Below are 21,196 nucleotides of genomic sequence, written 5' to 3'. Positions count from 1 at the left end.
TGCGGGACGAAACGCAGGGGGGTAGGGAATTTTTTCCAACCTCGTTACGCGGCTGGCAGTCGAGGATTTCGGGAAATAACCAACCGGGACGGAATATTTCCGGTGTATCCCTCGAAAGGTATCGCGTCTCGTCGACGCCGGCTGATAAGAACGTGGACGATCGATGATCGGATTTATCCGGTCGAAATTAGCGAATGAAATTCGACGTCGACGCGGCCGGTAATCCAATTGGATGGAAATCGGGAGCAAACAGTCGGATCGCGTACACGAGCCGGTCTAATTATTAATAATGCGACGAGTCACTGGCCAGATGGATGGCTGTTTGCGCCGCTCGACGAACGAGATTGGTTACTCGGGACGTGCATTACGGCCACGGTGTTCGTCGCTTATCAATGGACATCGTTGAAATTGCGCGTGTTTACCGAACGAGCCGCGTTGTCCGCGATCGGAAAGAAGAGAGCCGGTTCGCGAATGGATCGGCTGGCAGATGCTCCGTGATTAGTGTTCGCGATCAATGGAAGATATTAGCGCGGCGCACGGCCAGCGCCGAACAGCGCTGATTACGCAACGGAATTTAGGTAAACCGGTTACCAGATTTACTCGTCGTTCCGTGTTCCGCGTGCTCTCTTCCGCGCTGTATCCCGCACCGCGACTCCTCCGTTCGAAGGAAACCAACCCCTAAACCCGGCCATTTACCCGATCGATAATTTCGTAAGTAAGGAGAATCGAAGCGCGAGCGGAAATTTCGCGACGCTGAACCGGCGAAGGGCCTGTCTGATCGATATTCCAGCGATCGGTTCGATATTAAGCCACGTTCCTGCTACGGGAGAGTGTATCCCGACTTTACGACTGGTTTTTACGGGTTCCCCGTGAATTCTCCGCTCGCCCGAGGGTGTCGGTTACTCTTCCACCCCCTGAGCGTGTGCTACATGTTTCAGTATTTCGGTTAGCTGGCGCCAGGATTGCAGACTATTCCCGTGCACCGTCCGCCTCTCCCCTCCGTTCTTCCTGCACCCTCTCTACACCCCTATCTTCCTAACCCCGCGACCCCTGCCGCGTGCTTGTGTGTTCCTTCGAACTTTAACGAGTTTGTCCTATATGTAATCGCGTCGGTGGCGCAGCGACGTCGAAACATCAACGACAAATTGGATTTTGAAACAGTCTGTACGTGACCGCGGTACCGTATCTCGCAGACGCTTCGATGGCGAAACGGAGATCCGGCTGGGGTACGATTTACGATACTGCCTAGATCCTTTCGACTCGACCCCTCCACGGTCAGGCAGGGGGCGAGTTTCGAGACTGGACGTCGTAAAAACGGCGAAAAGTCATCGTTCCACGATCGCTGAGCTGATGCACCGGCAAGGAAATCGAGCCTGCCCAGCCATGATCGATTCCCCCTTCGATTCTCGACCAATAATGATATCGTCCATCGATCGAACGTTTAGGATTAACTCGAGAAATTCTCGAAACGAGAGACTCGCGTACGATTTTGAAGCAGAGGCTGTTCGGAAAGATGGTGAAGAATGAAAAATTTTGTCGGTTACAGTGAAGTATCTGAGAGAGGTGACACCGTACTTCAGAAAGGCCTCGATCATCCAGGAAGTGGGCTGGGAGTTGCAGCGCGGGTTCCTGAGCGCGACGCCACCGCCCCCCAAGTCGCCACCGCGAGCGGATACGCGTTATCTGCCGTTGCAACTGTGCAGACTCACCAGGGCTCATCCTTCCTCGGATCCTGGTAAGTTCTTTCATTTCTCGGCTATCCGCGTACAAGCGCCGCTTAATTCCTGCGTCGAACGACGCCGGGGTAGCTCGACGAAATTCCTGAACGGGAGCGTGAAAGCGGAAAACGCGTCGACCCAACGACAAACGCGAGAGCGTTAATTAACGCTGTTCCACCGTCAAACGGACCGCCTCTGTTGGCTGCGAGAGAGCCTGGTCCTTTCGCCATATTTCGCTCGCAGACTTTATTCCAAACTAAAAAATCCGCCCGTGGCGCTCCCTTCGTTGCAGGGATGGAGGGTGCAGATTGGCTAGTAGGTTAAGTTCTAGTTTCTCGTTTGGTCGGCTCGTCGATCCCGGTTTGTTAGCCGACTCGGCGCGTTTTAGGGGTCGCTCTGCCGCGATTTCTGCGATGTTTATTTTCAACCCTCCCGGGTGACGCGGGATTCTTTGGCTTTGATTTTAATCGCATTCCTGCTAGCGTTTGACACTCGTGTCCGGAGTTTCGCTTTTGTCCGTGGAAATAACGAGCAAAGGGAGATCCGGTGCTTCCGTTCTAATACAGAGACAGAGTCCGCGGGAGTTGGACGCGAGTTCGGCGCGAGTTCGGCGAGAGTTCGGCGTGAGCGGAGGAACGATGAGAGGGGGTTGAAAAAGTCGGTGGAAGCGCGAGTGGGAAATCGAATAAACGAGACGAAATTTCTCTTGCCCCTCACGTTTAGAAGTAAACGTTTCAGCGGAACGTAGCCGGGATTACGTGCACAAGCCGCGTCTCGTGGGTGGCGCTCCTCTCGAGAGCTGCGTGCTCAGCGACCGAGATAATGACAGCCATAACGCAATTAACCCGTTTCTGGCATTACAGTCGAACGAGCGTGCACGGCGCCGGCGTGCCGCGAGTTTGACAGTCAATTATCGTCTAATAGAACGACAACTTTGCGCGAGAAAAGCTTCGCGTCGCGATTACGTCCGTCGTGACACGCTTCTCGATGCCTCTTACGAACTCGGCTCCTGCGTCGCGCTCTCTCTTCGATTCCCTCGCGTGCAGTTATCGTCGAGTTATAATTATCGTCCTCGGTGATTCGTATTCTCCGCGAGCGTGGAGCAAAAAGAACCCTCCCCGAGTCGCTCTCGCTCATCCTCCGAGAGCGAAGTTTCTATTTTTCCCGGGCGCCAAACCTTTTCGAGCTCGTGCCAGGGATGTTCGTTTGAATCGTCGAGTAAAAGGTCTTTGAAACGATTCCGTGCTTCCCGTCTCGCTGTCTTTCCTAGCGATCGTCGCTTAAGCTCGAGCAGGCTGCATCCGCGTCACTTCCGGCCGTACGTAACGCGGCTCCACCCCTCGGGCCCGAGGACAATAGGGGATGAACTCGTTCGCGTGTACACCAGATGGTGGTAAGTGGCTCCCGTGGCTGAATGGATCCGGTTTTCATCGAGATGCCGCCTCTGTCTGTTCGTTCGAGGGACACGGCCACAAAGAAGGGGTTGGAAAAGAGTATCCGTCTCCCCTCCGCGGATCCAACGTCGAGTTAATGAAAGGCTAATGGGCTCTTAATTCTGTAGAGCTCCTTCCGGGATCCCCTTGCCGGCTCCCTCCAACTGACTGTCAACCCTCCGACGTTTCTCTCTTCCCTGCTCGCTCTCGTCCTTCGTCCCTCGATAACCATCTCCGTCCCACTTGTCCGGGGTGCCTTCGCGTCGTTTCAAAACTGTCGTCCTTTGCCCGAAGGAACTCGCGTTCCCCTGCTTTTGTCCCGGTTACTCTCCTCGCCTGCTTGTCCAAGAATTTCTAAATAAAGTCTCGTTTGCTTTCCGATTTTTTCACCGTCGCCTCGCCCCCCTCTTCGCTCTCTCTCTCTCTCTCTCTCTCTCTGCCATCGACGAGCCTCCCTTTGAATTCGCCCTTCTTTCTTCATCGCGTTATTACCCACTCTCGTCCGCCTCTGTCCCGGTTCCCGGTTCTCGCGTCTTCGCTTCTCGTCTACTGGAAAAAGGAAATTACCCCGGAGCACATAGGTCGATGGGGGGAGGAGTACGTAGGTTCGGCTGGACGGAGGAACCGGTCTGTGCTCGGTCCGAGAATTGCGGAAAGCAATCAGGATCGTGCCGTATCTCCCGTTCGTACCCGCTGCACGGCGGTTAAGTCAGCCAAGTTCAGGCTGAGTCGCCTCTTCCGGATAGGTTACGATATTTTTCGAGTCAACAGCCACGGTCTGAAGCGTTGGATTCCCGGCGCATCGGCGTGTTTATTCTGTATCACTGGCCGCGGATAGTCGACGGATCTGGGAATCGGCAGGGACACCATGGGCAAACATCGCGCTCTGAGAACTGTCGTTAACGTCATCCGGAATTTGCTGGTCCGATATTCAAGGTTCTCGCGCTTCCGTCTTCGTTCCACGCGTTTATCTTCGAGCCGGCGGACCTTGGAGTCGGAAATTAATGAAACCGGTTGGTCGTACAGGGGAAGCAATAACGAACGGCAATATCGGATCGAGCAAACATCGTCTGGGTGGAAGATTTTCGCCGGCAAGGTCGGTACCTCTGCTCGCGGGAAAATCGCGCGTTAGAAACGAGTAGAAAGAATGGTAGACGGTTAATGGCCTCCTCTTTCGCGGAGAGGACTGGCGCTGGGTGCATTGGAACCGCGTCTACGCTCGTACGGGCGCGTTAAAATTTACGGTAAATCTCGACGCGAGGGTGGTTTCCATCAGCCGCGCGAGAGACGCGTCACGTTCGACCGGAATATCTTTTCAAGAGTTTATACAGATGCCGGGGATTTCCGCGGCGGGGAGAAGCTTATTTACAATTTATCGCGACACGTAGCGGCGCCGCGTACGCTACTGACGGATGGATAATTGTTATTTCGCACTCTTCGTCCCACGGCGTCGTGGAAATATGATTTTATACCTTCTCGGCGCCCACGGCCACCCCCCGTTCGCTCCTGTGCACCCTGGCCGCCAGTCGCGTCCGATATCGCCTACCTCTTCCTTCCTCTCTTCCCTATCTGTGCCCTACTTTTTCTTCTCTTTTCTTCGCTAATGTATAACGTATAAGAATCGATTACTCCCGGTCTCCTTGATTCTTCGCTCTTCACCCCCTCTCTCGTTCCCCCTGGATCCACTTTGAGGTTCTCTCGCCTCTATTACCGGACTGGTCAGATTTTCCTCTTCGCTCGCGTTTACTCTGTTTGACCGGTGGAAAAATTCGGAAATCTGCACCAGCGTAAACCAAGTATCATGTCCGTGTTTTACCCCAACCCCGAGTAACGTACCACCGGATGGAAGACAGCGCGAGTTGGACCAACGAGAGAACGAAGGGGCTCACCGTTGACCGAGGGCAAACACGAAATGGAGGCAGCCAGGCTCGCCGATATTAGAGCCAAAGTGTAAAAAAGGAGCAGGGTCGAGGAGGAGCGCGGGGAACGGAGGATATCGACTACCGTTCGCGGCTCTATCTACGAATTAAAACAGACCAGTGGACGCGTGAACGGTACAATGAAGATTGGCTAATTGAATTAGCGGGCAGCCGGGAGCGACCTGGATAGGCGGAGGCTTGCATAACCCGCGCTGCCAGGTTTTAGGCGAGTTCCATTAAAAGGAATAGAGCCAAACGAACCGCTGGAAGAACGGCCCTTCGCGACTCGTCCAATTAAAATCACCTGTTAATCGTACGAATATCGACGCGCACGCGCCCCTCCACCCTCGCGAGATCCATCTCAGCTAGTCGCTGTGTGTTATCCAGGAGAGGAGAGCTCGCGCGAGTCGGGCGAGTAGGCAAACTGACGAGAGAGGGACCATTTATCCACGAATTTTAGCCAAATTTCCATTATCCGCGCCGTATTGTCCGCTTCGAGACGATGCACGGACGCGTTCCGACATGGGGCGGTATTTTCATTGCCACGCCGAGGAACTGCCAAAGCGAGACACCGGATCCGATCTCTAATTAATGCCACGGAGTGGCACTCGAACCAGGCGGCCGGCATCGGGTTGTATCCGCAACGGTGGATCGAGTGCTTTGACCAGATCTATGACACACTTTCCATTGCCTCTCGTGCCCCGTGAAATCAAACGAACCTGGGAAACATCGATTCCGCGGCGCAGTGTATATTTAGTTTTTCTCCTGGTCGATTCATCGCGGAATACCCGCGCCTCTCCGATTTCGATTGAGAGACACAACGAGCGAGCGGGAAGAAGGGTGCAGCAGAGACGAGAAGGGTGGAAATCGGCGAGGGTCGATGGCGAAGGCTCGAGATTCGACTGTACGCCACTGGTTGGCAGGGCGGAGGATGCGAGAGTTAAATTAGTTTCCGGGGCAAAAGCTGGCTGCCGCCTGGTTTTCAGGGCTAACCCCGTGTATAATTCCAGAACAGCTCCATCAGGCTGGAACCCACGAAGAACCTTCCATCCAAACCATCTACCATCCACTGCTGACGCCACTACCACCGCCACCCTTAGCCGCTATCAACCATCTCCCCGACCCGTCCTTTAAGCGTTCGCCTTGCCAGACTTCGCGGGGGCTGCAGTTTGCGAAGTTAATTACCGTCGGATAATTGCGCTCTATATGCCGGCCGGCTGATTAACGAGCCTGGATCAGCCGGCAAGTCGGTTTTCCTCTCTTTTGTTTCCCCGCTCGGACACAGAACGATTGTCTGCTGCTCGGTGATTATGTCTCGCGGGGTGGGTCGTTCGGTTTCGTTGTCACGCGGCTGCGTCGCGATTTTCGGAACACGGGTTACCTACCTCGTACGGCCACTGATCTCCGCGAAAATTATTTTCTTGTCTCACGCGAGGCTGTGTGGTAGCCCGGATGGCAGTCTCATTAGCATTCGCTTGAGGAATCGAAAATTAATTCGGGTCGCCGAAGGAGACATAATAGGTTGGCAAAGTCGCTCGGCTTTGCTCGCGATCCGGCCTGTCGCTTGCCTCCTATCGCGATCGAATATTCAGGCTGAGGTGAGAGGGGAATACGAAGCGCGTGTAGCGGGTTCACGGTGTTCCCGGGGAATCGATTCATTCTTTACCCAGGCGAGCGTAATGAACCCCACGAAGGAAATGGCGGAACGAGCCACCGGCGTGCAAGGAACGATCCATCAAAGCAACGCGAGGTGTCAAACAATAGCCTCGTCTTGCCGTTCGGGGCGAACAAAGGCGGGCTACGGACCTAAGATCCCGTTGCGATCTTTTTCCCGATGGCGACCAGGAGGCGCTCGATTAACGTCGATGCTAGCGTTAACGCGCGTCGGAGATCCCCTGCGCGAGGAGCTAGCGTAGGAACAAAGGGGGTGGCTCCCCCAGAAAGGGAAAGGGGTGAAAAAGGTAACGGGCGTGTTGCAATTGCAGCGGCGTTATCGGTAACAAGCGGAATTGCATTGTGCGTGAAAGGCCCTCGGGGTCTAGCTGCTCTCATTACCATCGCAGCGTCCTGCGAGTCGCGGCGGACTCGCGCTGGCAGCGAGCACGCGTGTGACCCACGCTCGGGACTATTATCAGACCGTGTAGACTTCGTCTACGTCGTCGACGTCGTCGCGCAGACCGGGCTTCCATTATCCTCTAATATCGTTACACCAGGTCGCACCGCTACGGTTTGTACAAGCGACGGCCACGATAATGCCCGTTAGTTTAACGACAGGCGTATCGTTGTCGGCGATTGTGCCTGTGTACGTGACGTATCCGCCTCGACCGCTGTGTAGCGATTGTTATTTAATAAGAGGGCACCGTCCGTCGCTCTCAGCGATGGCGGGTCAAGGAGACGTTTCGGTATTCCACGTCTTTTACTCCTCGTTTGCGTCTCGAGTTTGCTCGCGTTTCGAGTTTCCTTGTTTACCCTCTCGGATTAATCGTTGCTGCGAAGTTAGGCCATCGTCTCCGTTGGAACGCGACCGGCACGGCTGGCAATTAACGCGGTCGTTCACGGACAATGCTTTCGAGATGAACGTTATCTCGATTTTCACCGGTCGCGGGGGACACTTGGGTCGTAAAAAACACGTCGATGCACCTGTAGGATGCACCTGGAACGCGTTTACAGCGAAAGCTCGCGCGCAGAGTCGGCGGAAGTCGGTAATACGCGCGAGGCAATCGTCGTGCGCGTGCTTGGACGTAAAATTTATTACCGTAGGACTGTAAAATTTAGCGTAGCCGGCGCATAACCGCTGTCCACGCGATCGTTACCTGTGACCGATGCGTCGGTCAGGTAACGCCGGCCGCTGCAATCTGTTACCACGATCGGGATGTAAAGTTTACATCGATGAAACGTAATTCCGTCGACAGTTTCGCGTGTCAGCCGCGGCGGATGATCGATACAACCTCTGTCGAGCGATCGTAGAACCGCAGCTTCTCCGGCATCAACTCTCCGTCGCCGATCGATACTTCCGATCCGAAAAGTTTTCACCCCTCGAAGCACACGGCGAATTTCCTGGATACAGCGCCGCCCTCGTCCACTCCACTTTTAATTGCACCGTTTTCCGACGTTTTCATCCTGGCCCAAGTTCGCCCGGAGATTTTGGCGTTTGGAATTGCTTCGCGTGTGCCGATCGGTATTCGACGAAACGCCATCGCTTTCGCAGTTTCCCCCCTAGCGTTCGTGGGCATGCAAAAATTGGAAACTTTTATTCGTCGCTCGCAACGATTTCGCGAAACGGAATTTATTCCATTTTATTATATTTCGAGCTACCGTTTGTGCGGCACGGTTCGCTGTTCGAAATGAAATTCCACGATTCGGACGCATCGACCGATAAAACTCGCGCAGATCGGTCGTTGAACACGACCCGGCGTGTCGTCTTCGTCGAATCGGCGATAGATTCGTCAAAGGAAGGGAAGCTCTGCAGTTGAAACAGTCCGAGAGTGGTCGAAACGGCGAGGATAGACACGCTGTCTGCATTGGCGCAATTTCGCCGGCCGTGCATCATTTTGCGGGCAAAAACGTTCAGTGACACTCGTCGTATGCGCAGTCCGGCGAGCCGGTCGTCAATTTCGCCGGTCGACGGCGCGGCTTACTGCGAAAGTTATGAATTGCGAAACGTTGCGCGACGCCGGCAACTGCCTGCTCGCCTTTCGTAAATTACCAGATGAAAATATACACCGACCGGCCAGCCGGCTATAGGTCGTTCGATCGCGACTGATAATCGAATAAAACGCCGGAAATGTGACCCCCGGGAGGAATATTTACCGCCTGCGCACGGCTGCAGATTAACGTCCGCGAGAAAAAAGCAAGGAAAAAGAGAATAAAACGGAAACGCGCGAAACATTTGACAAACGCCACCCTTTCGTCACTGACCACCGCGCGGATACCGCCATTTTATTTCGTTTCTGCCATTTCCACGTGACAGATGTCGAGGGCCTTATCCGTCGATCGCGAGCATTTCCAAGAGTTTCATCTGCCCCCCATACGGATTTATTAATCGCGTCGTCGACCACGTAACGAAATTTCAATAACGGGTTCCTATTCTTCGGAACCTGGGAAAGATCCAACGATTCGCGTGCGTTATATTTCCAAATATAAATCATCGCGAGCGTAGCGTCAGAGTTAAGGACGTTAAAGGCTGTTAAGTTCGATAACAAGACCGCTCGTCTTTTATTTCTCAAACCGAACAAGTCGCTCGTGTCACTCCTTTCTCAGGACCCTCTCCGGAAGAACAAAGCCAGTCCTCGAAGTAGCCGATTACCGGCGTCTTCCTCCTCCTCCTCCTGCTCCTCATCCTGCTGCTGCTGCCCAAGGAGAACTCCACAGAGTGCTCTTCGCGGACCAAATTCGATCCGAAAGTTTATCGAGGCTCGTTCCAGTCCGCGACTACGTTTTGTTTGCTCGGGACGGTATATTAGCTCGGCAAATCGACGTCCGAGTGCGCCCCGAAGAGCACGGGATATAAAACTCGGCTTTGTTCGAGAACCGGAATATATACGCGGCACGCCGCGGGAATTGCGCGAATATTAAGAGATCCGGCCAGAGAACGGCTAATATATCCGTGTCGCTTGTTTATCCGCAGCGAGATTAGAACCGGGACTCCAATCCCGCGAATCGATCTGTCCCCCGGCCTGCTTCCGCGGTTGTCTCGCATCGTTCGCAGTTTTTTCTAGCATTTTATTCAAGGGACATGCCGGAATACCGGGGAAAATATCGGAAAATCTGCGAAGCTCAGCGAGAGACAGAGTCTATTGACGACTCAGATGTTTAATTAGCGGTAGTCAATATTTGACGAAGCTGCTCTTCTTACCGTACCCTTTTGCGGATCGATTCGTCCCCTCGGTTTCTCAATTTTTCTTTATTTCCGCGTATTCCAATAAACGAACGCAAACGATCGTCGTCAAATACGGGCAACGTGCACCGTTTTGCCGCTGATCGTTCGCAGGTGCAAGCTATTAAATGGTCTTGCTTCGCCACTGTTCCAGCGGTCGGAGAAGAAGCGAATCGGTTGGAAAATACGCGATACCGAACAGGGTTCGTAGTCACGAAGGAATCTGTTCTTTGATCTAGGACCCGAGCTAAGGTTATGTGCCTTTATTACCAGTATCTCGCGATTCGCGGACATTCTGACCCTCTAAATACTACTCCAGCTAATACTTGGCAAAATTGTTGCGCACCGGATTGAGAACTTTATAGACCGATTAATCTTTTGTAATATATTTCGGAACGCTTAATTATGTATCAGCCAGGAGAAATAAGAACTGCCCTCGTACAGTTTTCAGAGGTGCTTATGTATTCTTACTTTGTGGAGGGGTGCAAATGACCATTGGTTCTTAGTCGAGGCAGGAATGAGTAAGATGTTTTCAACTCTGACGTTGGCCTGCCTTTATCAGCTAGGTCCTTTTAATGACTAAGAGGACCATTGGTTATCGAACGAAATATTGAAAATCCTTAACGGACGCACAGACAATTATCCCAACTGCATTTGAATCTTCACCTTCATCAAAAACCCTGAACTGCATATGCTTCCTGTCTACATCCAGGCCCGAGTCTAAGGGACAACGATTTATTTCCTGACTCCCAAAATATCACTCTAGTTAATTATTTAGTCAAGGATTGAAGATCCTCAAGAAACAAACCGAAACTTGCATTACAAACACAGTCACTCTTGTATTATATTTGATAAAATCTCACAACTCTTGTTAAACTAGTTTGCGTTTGTAGTAGGACGTGAACATCGGTTCAATAGCTTCCTCTTGAAGAAGAGTTCAGACAAAACAGAATCTATGCAGGGATACTAGACTAGACTATCAACTGATCTATGATCGCGCAACTGACACTCTCACATTGACTCTTTTTCACGCTTTGTGAAGGACTGTCTTAAGACAGCTCTTGTACCCTCGTTTAAACCTTGCACTCTGCCTTCTTTCATACTCGTGCTCTCTTTTCTCAATCACGTATTTCTCACAGCCTCGCTCTTGGTGGCTAACGTACCCTAAATACTCACAATCAGACGTATTTTGCTCTTCTCTTGCATTCGATGCTGCCATAAATATCTCGTTCATCCTCTCCTTGCACACGGTTACTCGTTCTCTTTCATGCACTCCAAATTCGGCCTAGGCTGAACCCTAAGCTGCTGTTTATTGTTCAAGTGTTCCCTTGCATTTACTTTTGAGCCCTCGCATTCCTACGTCTATTCTACGATTATTCGAATCGTTGGAACAGGGGTAACAACGTTAACGGGAAAGCAAAGAGACATCTGGCGTGTGTCACTCGCGACCCGTGTCAGTGACCCGTCACGTTCGCGCAGCTTCGCTAAATAAATCATTCCGGTTAACTTTGATCTGTTCGCCATCGATGCGAGGAAAGCGACCTGCGCCTTGCTCCCAGATGTATCGACGCCAGGTGACATTTCGCTCGGCTGCACCCCGAGATGCGGCGTCTTAACCCCGCTGAAACGGCGACAGCTTTCGCCCCGCGACTCCAAAAGCGTTTCCTGCTGCGTAAATTGTGGCTGGCGCACGGTCTTCACGGAATCCCTCGAAGGGATCGTTTTCGCCGCAGCAGCCACCTTGAGAGCCAAGCGACGCGGCAATACCTTGATTGCACGGATATTAATTAATCGGGATCCCGCTGCAACTACCCCGTCGCCCCACTTCCTGATCCAAGGAAATCAGGACGCTTTGCCCGACGAATCGCGCCAACGTCATCGTTTCTCGCGCCCCGCCTCGTCGTCGGCAACGCTTTCGATCCTCCGCTGGCATCTGCTTCCATTCGCGGAACGCGCTTCTCTCGCTGCCTCTTTCAATATTTAACGAACCTTTTTCACCATCGATTTTTCCCTCTTCGCTAATCGGAATTAAATCACCGAGCGTTGCCGGCTGAGAATCCGCTGGAAAATCTGGTTTCGTAGGTCCTTTAAAATGACTTAAAGGACACGCATCCCGGGTTGCACTCTCGGTGTTTAGCGTAACCGAGGAGTCGAGCTTCAAGACGAGTTTCTTCGTCGCGGAAACGTTTCCTTCTTTAATAAAATAGCGTTCCACGGAATAAACGCAGTCATTAGCGTTCCACGGGACAGTCTCGTTTCCGAGAGAGGGTTTATTTCATCGGTTTACGCGTTTGGGCGAGCCCAGTTTCTAAAACGCTGACGAGAAAAGTTAAACGGGAGTATCTGCTCTCCGACCGGGAACGATTTCGATTATGGCCAGCGTTTCTGGCTAATCACTGACGTTACTAGGCATAAATTCCTAAGTTCCTCACGGATTATCGATCAGCGCGTCCGAGACGAGCTTTCGTCTCGCTTTCGTCTCGCTTTCGTCTCGCTTTCGTCTCGCTTTCGTCCCGCTTTCATCTCGGGGATCTTCTTGTTAACGGAACTCTTAGTCCGCCCGGGGCATTCGACGAAATACTTAATCAGTTCGATCGTAAATCCTGATAAAAAGTTGGTCAGAGTAGAAGAGGAGGAAGTAGGCGGCGGAACTTGGGAATTATTTCGAGCGGACGAAGCTATTAAAAGGCTTTTTAAAAGCTGCTTTAGCCGGCCGTGGAGAGGCAGCGCGAACGTATACCTGGGCTTTTTAATGAAATTTCCACGCGAAGCCACGTTTGCACAATCGTTCCGGCCGAGCAGAGAGAAAGACCGGGGGATCCATTGTGTCGTAGAATCCCGTCGGAGCTACTTAAATTTCGATAATCCCGCGGCTAAAGCAGACACCGGGCCGGAGCTAGAGTTTTCTTATTAATTAGCCGACGATTTGTAGCCGGACATATCTGCAGATCCGCTAACGGGCACGAGAGGAGCGCGCCAGCGGAAGATAGATGTCGCTACGCGATGGCTCCACGGCCAAGATCTCGCTGGCAATAACTCAGTTCGCCGCTCGCACGCGGGTAATTAAACGACCCGTATCGGCCAGTGGCTTTGCTCGACTTAATTTGAATTAGCGGTAAGTCGGTGCACGCTCGCTTAAGTTGCCGCGTTAATGAAACTGCGAAACCACTCTGCCGAGTTTATGCACGCCACACAAAGCCACCACCTCGCCCGTTGCCGCGGGAGCAACGAAGAGGAAGTCATCCCGACGCTCTATAACGCGATGTTACTCTCGAATTTTCCTCCCACGCCACTCGTCGCCTAGCTCCTCTTCCTCCCAACCCCGGTTTCGAGCTTGTTTTCTTACGTGTCGCGCGGAATTCTCCAAACTCGCGCGTGTTTAGACAGCCTGACGACGCGGCGCCACCTAAGAATCCTCCTACGGGATTCTAACTCGGGCTTTGCGGGATTTCACACCCGGCGAGCGGATTTTACGGCTAATCGACGTCACCGCCACGTTCGCCATTTCGACTTCCATCGGGTATCGTTTAAGACCAGGTCTCCGTTCGGTCCACTCGATGGATCCCCGGAATTAGGATTTTCGGCCGAAGCGATACCTCGACAAGAGACCATTGTCATCCGGTCGCTATTGTACCGAATACTCGGAAATTCGCGCGGTTTCTAGGAGTCTCTCGGACAACGTATACCTCGGGGTTATTCGTCGAATTCCATCGCGGCAACAGTTCCGACACCCGTTGTCCGAGCGGCGTGACTCTATGCGTTTAGCGGACGTGGTCAGCAAGAAGTCCGACCGAGTGGACGAAACTCGGGCATTCGGGTCACGCGTGGATCCTGACAATTAGGAGCAGAAGGAAGATGATGCGGTCTGGCTGCGAGGAGATACGCTCGAAGAGCCGTGGGCACGGAAGAAGAAAGAAGCTCGAATCTAGTGGATTTATTGATGGCGTGAGAAAAAGGAACGCGGACGTCTAGTTGCACGCGAGGCGTGTACGAATCCGTCGAGTAGTCGCTGTCCCTTTACCCGGATGGAGCGGAGACATGTCCTATGAGGGAAATCGCGATGGCCCAGCGGAGTCCGTACGAGTAGTGGCTGAAAATCGCGAGTTATCCGCGGGATGGGAATTACTTTATAGCGGAGAATTCGGTGGACTGGTTCGCGTGGCACTGGCGTTCATGTCAGAAATTGCGGGGCGAAACAAAAGAGGGCGCGGAAAAGGGGTGAGCTGCGGTCACTCGCACGCCATACGTTGAATGGGAGGACGACAACGGCATATCGAGAGAGTGCAGCTCGGGTGGCCGGAATAGGGGTTAGGTTTAGGTGTCCGGAGACGGCGGGCTCTAATGTCGTCCTATTGTCCCGCACTCTGCCGCGGACTCGAAACCTTGTTAACTCCCCGGAAACTGTTAACAGCGGCACGTTCGACTGGCAGCGTCGGCCCACCGCCGACTGGTTCACTATGGTATCTCGGTTCGACCCGAATCACGGACTCCTCGCCTTAGCGACGTTACTTTCTACAAATGGAACAGCCTCCGCTGTACATACAAACGAGACCTCGTCCCTTTCCTCGCGGTCAGCCTAGACTGACACGATTTTTTCCTTTGCCCATTCGACGGAAATAGAAACGTGACGGGACTTAATTGCCACGGCATTTTTAAGCCGGTGAGAAGAGAATCGAAATATGTCACGGTTGATAGCGGAGTTGGTTTAACGAGCTCGTGCGAAAGGTTCGAGTATTTTTCCGTCGAATAGCTGCACGTGTTTTCTGTTTATGTTAAAATTCAACGGGTTCGAATCGCGTGGGTATCATTGTCCGCGTTTGCTCAACGCTTTGAGCTAAACCATGCCGCTATTTCCACGGAGCGTTTAAATCGCTCGACTGTCGACCGTGATAAATTTTTGTTCGCCCTGCTGGCGCTGGGCTCCAGTGAGATATTTAAATAGCGTCGGCCTCGAAAGGTTAAAAATGTTCAAACCGTGGCAGCCGCGGTGCTGTGGCTGTCCGCTCGCTGCGTGATTCTAACCTCTCTTTCACTTTCCTTCCGCAACTAATATTTTCCACTATTTTGTTACATATTCTCTCTCTCTTTCTCTCTCTCTCTCTCTCTCGCTCGCCGTTTTCCCTGCCCCTTTATCACCCCGAAGCTTTATTTTTTTCATTTGGCTGGACCAGGAACTGTAAATATCAAGCGAAATTCCAGCTTTATTCCTTGCACCTACAATTTATGTTTCTTTAAACAAAAACAACGTTGCCCATAGAGCAAACCGCGCCGTAACGTAGCACGCGCGCGGTTCGAAGCTGGACGGAGCGGATCGAACGACTGGGAAAAAGTGGACCGGGGCTGAAATTGGCCGGACGCGAGTCGGCGCGGCGATAAAGGCCAGGAGGGCAGGGGTTTCGCGGGGGTTGGTCGCGTAATACGCTTAAAATACACAGCGTGGCCGAAGGTTAGGCCGGGTTAAGCTAGGTCGCGGGCCACGCGAGCGCGCGCCGCTCGCAGATTGAAATCTAGTCATAGCCCGCGTTACCGCCACCCTTCTCCCGTCGCACTATGTCTCCCTCTCTCAACCCCCTACGATAGCATCCGTGGCCGCTGATATACAGGATGTACATCGTGTATACACTCCGTACGATATTACGATTGGATGGAATCGCCGATTGGCCCGCTGGGAAATCGGCATTCAATTGTCCACCGACGACCGATATGAACCTCCGCGCGCCCGTGGTCGCGTTCCAACGGCTCCAACAACCCTGTCGCTCCCGAGCCCCGCGAGTTTGGTATTTCAACCCCTCGCGGTGGCCGATGTTGGCTCGGTCCTGTAGGCTCGTTGCAGAGATCGTTTCCATGAGCGGAGTTGTTCTTTGTGCGCACCTATTCGTCGCTTGTTCGAACGCTGGGGTGGTTAACCGTGATCGACGATGCTAATCCTTTGTACTTGGTCGAGTTCACGCTATGGAGGTACCTGCAGTCCGGTGCCGAAATTCGAACGGAAAATATTTGACGTTCGATCCCGTGTGTACCCGAGCTGACGCCGCTCGATCGAAGGCCGAAGAATCGCGTCTCGGAAAATCACGGAAAAATATTCGCGAAACGTTTCCGGAAGCCGATCGACGAATACTCGATTCGAAACGCCGCGTTTCCCGACCAGCCATGGAAACTCTTGCACGCTCGAAACACTTTCCTCGCTGTGTTTACATTGTATCTCGGCGCGCGAGGGTTATTAACGCGGAAGCACGGAACGAGTCCCGGACGCTCGTCGCGTCAAAGCGGAGAATTAAAAGCAGCCGGTTGAGCTTTAAAACGCGGCAAGGGTGGAACGGCGAGGGTGAAAGGACGAGGCGTGTGCAGGTGGGTTTCAGTTTTTCCCCGGCAAAGCCACCGGTAACCGCGTTACCTGGCCCTCACCTCGGGGATCCGTCGATGAAAAGAGTGTCTCGAGTTTCGACTCGGCCATCGACTTGGGAATAACGTTCGAGCGTAACGCGCCGCCCCGCCGCGGAAAATGCTCGTTACTGAATTCATATTCTATGCACACACGGCGGCTAAATGCCGCTTATAAACGAGAAATTACGCTTCCCCTGCGTTCCTACGCTCGCGTCTGTCGGCCTCCGTCTATGGCGCCCGCGTTCCAAAGCTGCTTCTAATTTTCTAAATAGTTTAATAACTGGGTGGAAATTACGCGCGGAGTGTTCGCGAAAAATTCCATCGTCGAGAGAGATTCTGCTTTCTCTTCGAATTCTTTAAATTTATCGAAATTTGCGTGCAGTCGTCAGTCCGCAGCGAGGCGATCAGGTTTAACGTTTATGACGAATCGGCTAGAATCAGCCGCGCGTGTTTAACAATTGTAATTACCGCGACCGCGAATCTGTCACCGTATCCGCAACGATGGTTAATAACATGGTCGTACTCGCTGTCAATTATCGAGTCCGTCCAGCTATCCGAATAAAATGGTTCGTGCGGAGTGTGGATGGTCGGAAATGGTAGGAAAATTTCTAATCGAGCGAGGACCGTTTGAACCGGAGACATGTCTGTCTCGAGGCATTTGTCACCGGGATCCAGCTCGGCACGCAGAGAAACGGGATTCATTAATAACGAAACTAAACGCGGCGCCTGGTTTCGCCTAGACCGGAACGACGTGTTTCCATTGGCAGGCGGCCGACATCATTTCCGTCGCCGCGACGCCGCTGACTGTTTAAACCGCTTAACCGATTCAGAGCTGGTCGACTAAATCCGCTAATGTTTCGGCCGGTATATCGATGCGGTCAATTAACCATTTCGCTGGCTTAACCGATTTGGCCGGTTAACCTTTTTGGTCGGTTTACCGTCTCGCCCAGGCGGCCGCGTATCCGTCGGATTTTCACGGTGACCGACCGCTTTTCAAAGGAGGCCTGAAATTTTGCTTCATCCCCCGAATACCAGGCGGGACTCGCTCCCATTCCGACCAACTTTCCGTGTTTTTACCGTCGAGCGGAAAGTTTGCGCGAATCGATGTTTATCCGCTGGCCTAATTAACGCGATACATTCGGCTCGGTTTAATGTTGCGTGCTGCACACTGCAAGCTGGTTCGATTCCGGCGAAAAAGGGAGCTCGCTCTCTGTGTAATTAGGTGAAGCTGCAAACTTTTGATAATTAACCGACTTCCGGCTCGTTTGTTCCTATGCGAATTCGAACCCAACGAAATTTCGCCTCGAGGATATTTCACGCGTGACCACGGTCACGTTTGTCCGGTGCCCGGAGAGAGGATCTCTTCGGGTAAGACGCGAGGGTGATCGCGAGATGGAAGAGAGGGGTGGCCCGAGTACGGAGTATGTGTATAAGAACGATGGAAAAGGGCACGGGATTTAAACGTTCCGCAGTGGCAGTGCGCTAATTCGCTTTGACAATCGCAACGAGTCGCCGCGCCAGCTGCACCCGCTCCGGAAACTAGTTAGTAGTTGGACAAACAATCTGGAATTACATGCGGTGCGTCCCTCTGGCCGTAACAGGTAGAGAAAGAGACTGCTGCTAGCCACGAGCAGCGCAGAAACGGGCATGGGGTCGCGACGGGGTGACGGGGGTTGGGGATCGGCGGGGTCGGTACATATTTAACGAAAGCACCGGAGGGGAAAGGTGAAATTGAAATTGTCCGCGGTGCGAAATTAAAATTACGCCTTCCCGCGTCGCGGTCGAGATCGGGATATTATCTCCCCTCCTCCGTCACGGATTTCTTCGTTCGCTGATTAAAAGCTAACGCCATCGAAGCCCATTCCCGCAACGAGCACCAGAAACGCTAACGATCGCGATGCTAAGCGACCGATGCACGCGTGTGGCTAATACGCGGATGGAATCGCGTGTTGCTCGTAGATCGACGTCTTAAATGACTGCCTTTTCCTTCGTATTACCCTAACTCGCGCGAACGAGTGGTTATTTCATCGGCGAGTGCGGCACGGTTGTCGGGTTGCAAAAATCTACGGCACTTTTACGTCGCTGAATCATGGAAATAATAGTCAAAAGCACCATTAGTTGGCAAAATAAAAGGTTCGTCTTTCGTAGAGTACGACTGCCTCACGACGACTTGCCGCTTAACTCACTAGCGCCACCGCGGTCCGTAACTAGTGTAAACGTATCGCGAGTATCGTGTATATCGTTTAATTATTTTCTCGCCTCGATATATTCAATTGAATCGGACGAATGGTGCAGGTTCGCGTTATAGAAAGGTACCGCAGCAAGAGGAGGTGACGCGTTTCGAGAGACATAGACGGGCTCCGCGAGTAATATCGGGAAGGCGGTATTAATTATGCCGGCGGTGGGTTAATTATGGTTAGATGAGAACTCGTCGCGACGCGGAACGGGAAAATTATTTTCCATCCGAGTGTTACACCGGAATAAACGTTTCTCCTACGACGCGTTCTCTCTGCTTCCGCGACCTAACTTGGGGTCGGTGAAAAATTAACGAGCGACCGGTGTACGCGGGAAGAAAGTTCTCGCGGAGGAACGACGGTGGAAAGCGAAAGAGAAATAAGAGAGCGCGCTGTAAAGGCGCGGCGAGAGGTGGCGAGGGTTGGGAAGGAGTGGCGCGAAAATTTCACTCCAACGAGTTTTTCCATTCCGCGTCCACCCCATTAATGTCACGCGGCCGTGCACCGGCGCACGAAAAGCCCAATCGTGCTTTATTTCGTCGCTCCCACGGGTGTGCACGGAGTGAAAGAACGACGGGACGAAGACCACCACGCCGGCTAGGCGAATGGCCAACGGGATGCGGTGGAAATATCAGAGGAAGCGCGACGACGGAACAATTCGAAGAGCATTCGTGGAGGAAACTCGGGCCATTCGTTACGTTGATCCAATTAATCCACGTGGTCCGAGGAAACACGCGAACTTCCAGATTCTTCCGTAACGATCTGCCGCGATGAAAGCAACCCTCGTGCACGCGAGTTTAAACGCAGGCAGGAACTGCTATTCTCTGCGAGACTTTAACCTCTGGCCGCAACATTGGTCGGCCTTATTGCTTGATCCCCGTGTGGCAACAGGTCCGATTGATACGGGATACGTGGACGGGATGCTGAAGTCGTTGGAGCTAATTAAACGCGGAGTAGCAGTGTCTGCGAAGCCTCCGCTGCGAAATGGATAGAGATAAAAGAGGCTAGAAAAGGGGGAAAAAAATGTTTAAGGAGAAACGGATAATGAAAGGAAGTGGCGGTCACAGGGGAAATAAAAGAGAAGAGAGGGGTGACGGAGTAATCCGGACAGTGGAAGTAGAGAAACGGTCGGAGCGAGCGTGGCACGGCCAAGTTGGTGCGAATCCAAGGGTCGCGCGCGCTTGTAGCGCTGGGAAAAGTTCGAACGGCCGTAACGCCGGAATGGTTAGCGGGGGCTGGAGGGTGAGGGGGTTAGGAGAAGCACCGAGAATCATGGTCCACGTCGTCGAGACCGCAAAAAGTTCGTACACAGGCGCAATTTCAGACGCGATGCTCCACGTTTCACCACCGTGGAATCATGGCGGAGTGCGAGGTCGGGATCGAAACAACGCGCGATTCGTTGTGCCTCCGCGAAGGATTTTAGGCCCACGCGATTGGTCGTCGCGGGCAAACTTTGCCGATTCGCTGAATTCTTCCCAGCGTGCAAAGTTCCGCGAACGGGCGCGAATTTTCCATGTTATTTTACCCACTGATCGACGCTCGTCTTATTCCTCCTCGCGTAACGAACCGAATCAGCACTGATTTCGTAGATGGAAATTGCACCCCCTTTTTTACGGAATAATTTAATATAATACGACTCGAGCAAACTTAAATCATCCGGTCTGCCACTGGAATCCTCGATCTCTCGATCTCTCGATTCTCAGGCATGAATTCCGAGACATGTCCGTCTCGCTGCCTCCTGTTTTACATTTAATTTCTCTTCTTTTTACCTAGAAAAAACATTTCGATCCTCTGCTCCTCTCTCGAAGGATTTTCTGCTTCCGGCGAACATACGTTGCAAGATAAACACCGTTTGTTTAGACTTTGAGAATTACCAGCGAACTTTCGATTAGAGGAATAACCAGAAGTTACGATTAGAGCAAACGCCAACTGTTAAGCAATTAACATCCTCGTTCCCCTGCGAATATTTTCACGAGCTACACTATATCCTGGCTTTTTCTTCCCCCGTTGGATCAAAGCTGATTTCGTCTTATGCAAATACACGGCGATGAGCGTAACTCGCGTGACAATGTCGCCAACTTCAGCAATAATTATTAATCTCGTCACCTGGGCTTCGACGTAATCGCATCTCTTCCAAGACTCGCCTGTCTGCTGCAATAATTACCTTACGTGCGACTATACAACGGTATCAAAATTATCGGTATATTCTAATAAATTTATTACTCCCATCGATTCGGTTCGATTTTATTTTGAAAACTTCGGTTGATCGGGAAAATTACACGCGTGGACCCCGATAGAAATCGTATCGCGACTACCATAATCCGTGGAAAGCCCCCGTGGTGGTCCGTCTTGGCGAATTTGATCGAGACGGAAGCCGTGAGCGGGCTGCCAAGGGCGGTGAAGAAAAATCGCGGCGGCGTAATCCGGCCAACCACCACCCCCGGGGAGACGTAAATTTGCGCGGAAAGCTGGCGACAACGAACACGGAGTCGCGGCCGAATGTCCCGGACCCCTTAACAAGGATCGTGTCCCTGTTTCTCCCCGGCAAGCGATGCGCCGGCTCTTCCGCTTTCCAATGAACGTCTGCGCGCGCGAGTCAACCGAGCGAGCCTCGGCTCGATTCTTTTTCTCC

The 21,196-nt window shown here is 52.6% G+C and overlaps 1 protein-coding gene across 1 annotated transcript in view; it reads left to right on the top strand.

Annotated features, from left to right (window-relative positions):
- Positions 1-21,196, top strand: part of Syn1 (Syntrophin-like 1) — a 341,618-nt gene that overhangs the window by 183,593 nt on the left and 136,829 nt on the right. The window contains exon 4 of the mRNA XM_017911844.1: positions 1,547-1,735. Coding sequence (XP_017767333.1) covers positions 1,547-1,735 — 189 coding nt within the window. The remainder of the gene's footprint in view (positions 1-1,546; positions 1,736-21,196) is intronic.

This window comes from Eufriesea mexicana, unplaced genomic scaffold, assembly GCF_001483705.2.
Source record: "Eufriesea mexicana isolate 0111107269 unplaced genomic scaffold, ASM148370v2 scaffold294, whole genome shotgun sequence".
NCBI classification, from domain to species: Eukaryota; Metazoa; Arthropoda; class Insecta; order Hymenoptera; family Apidae; genus Eufriesea; species Eufriesea mexicana.
This window is presented reverse-complemented; position numbering and strand designations above follow the sequence as displayed.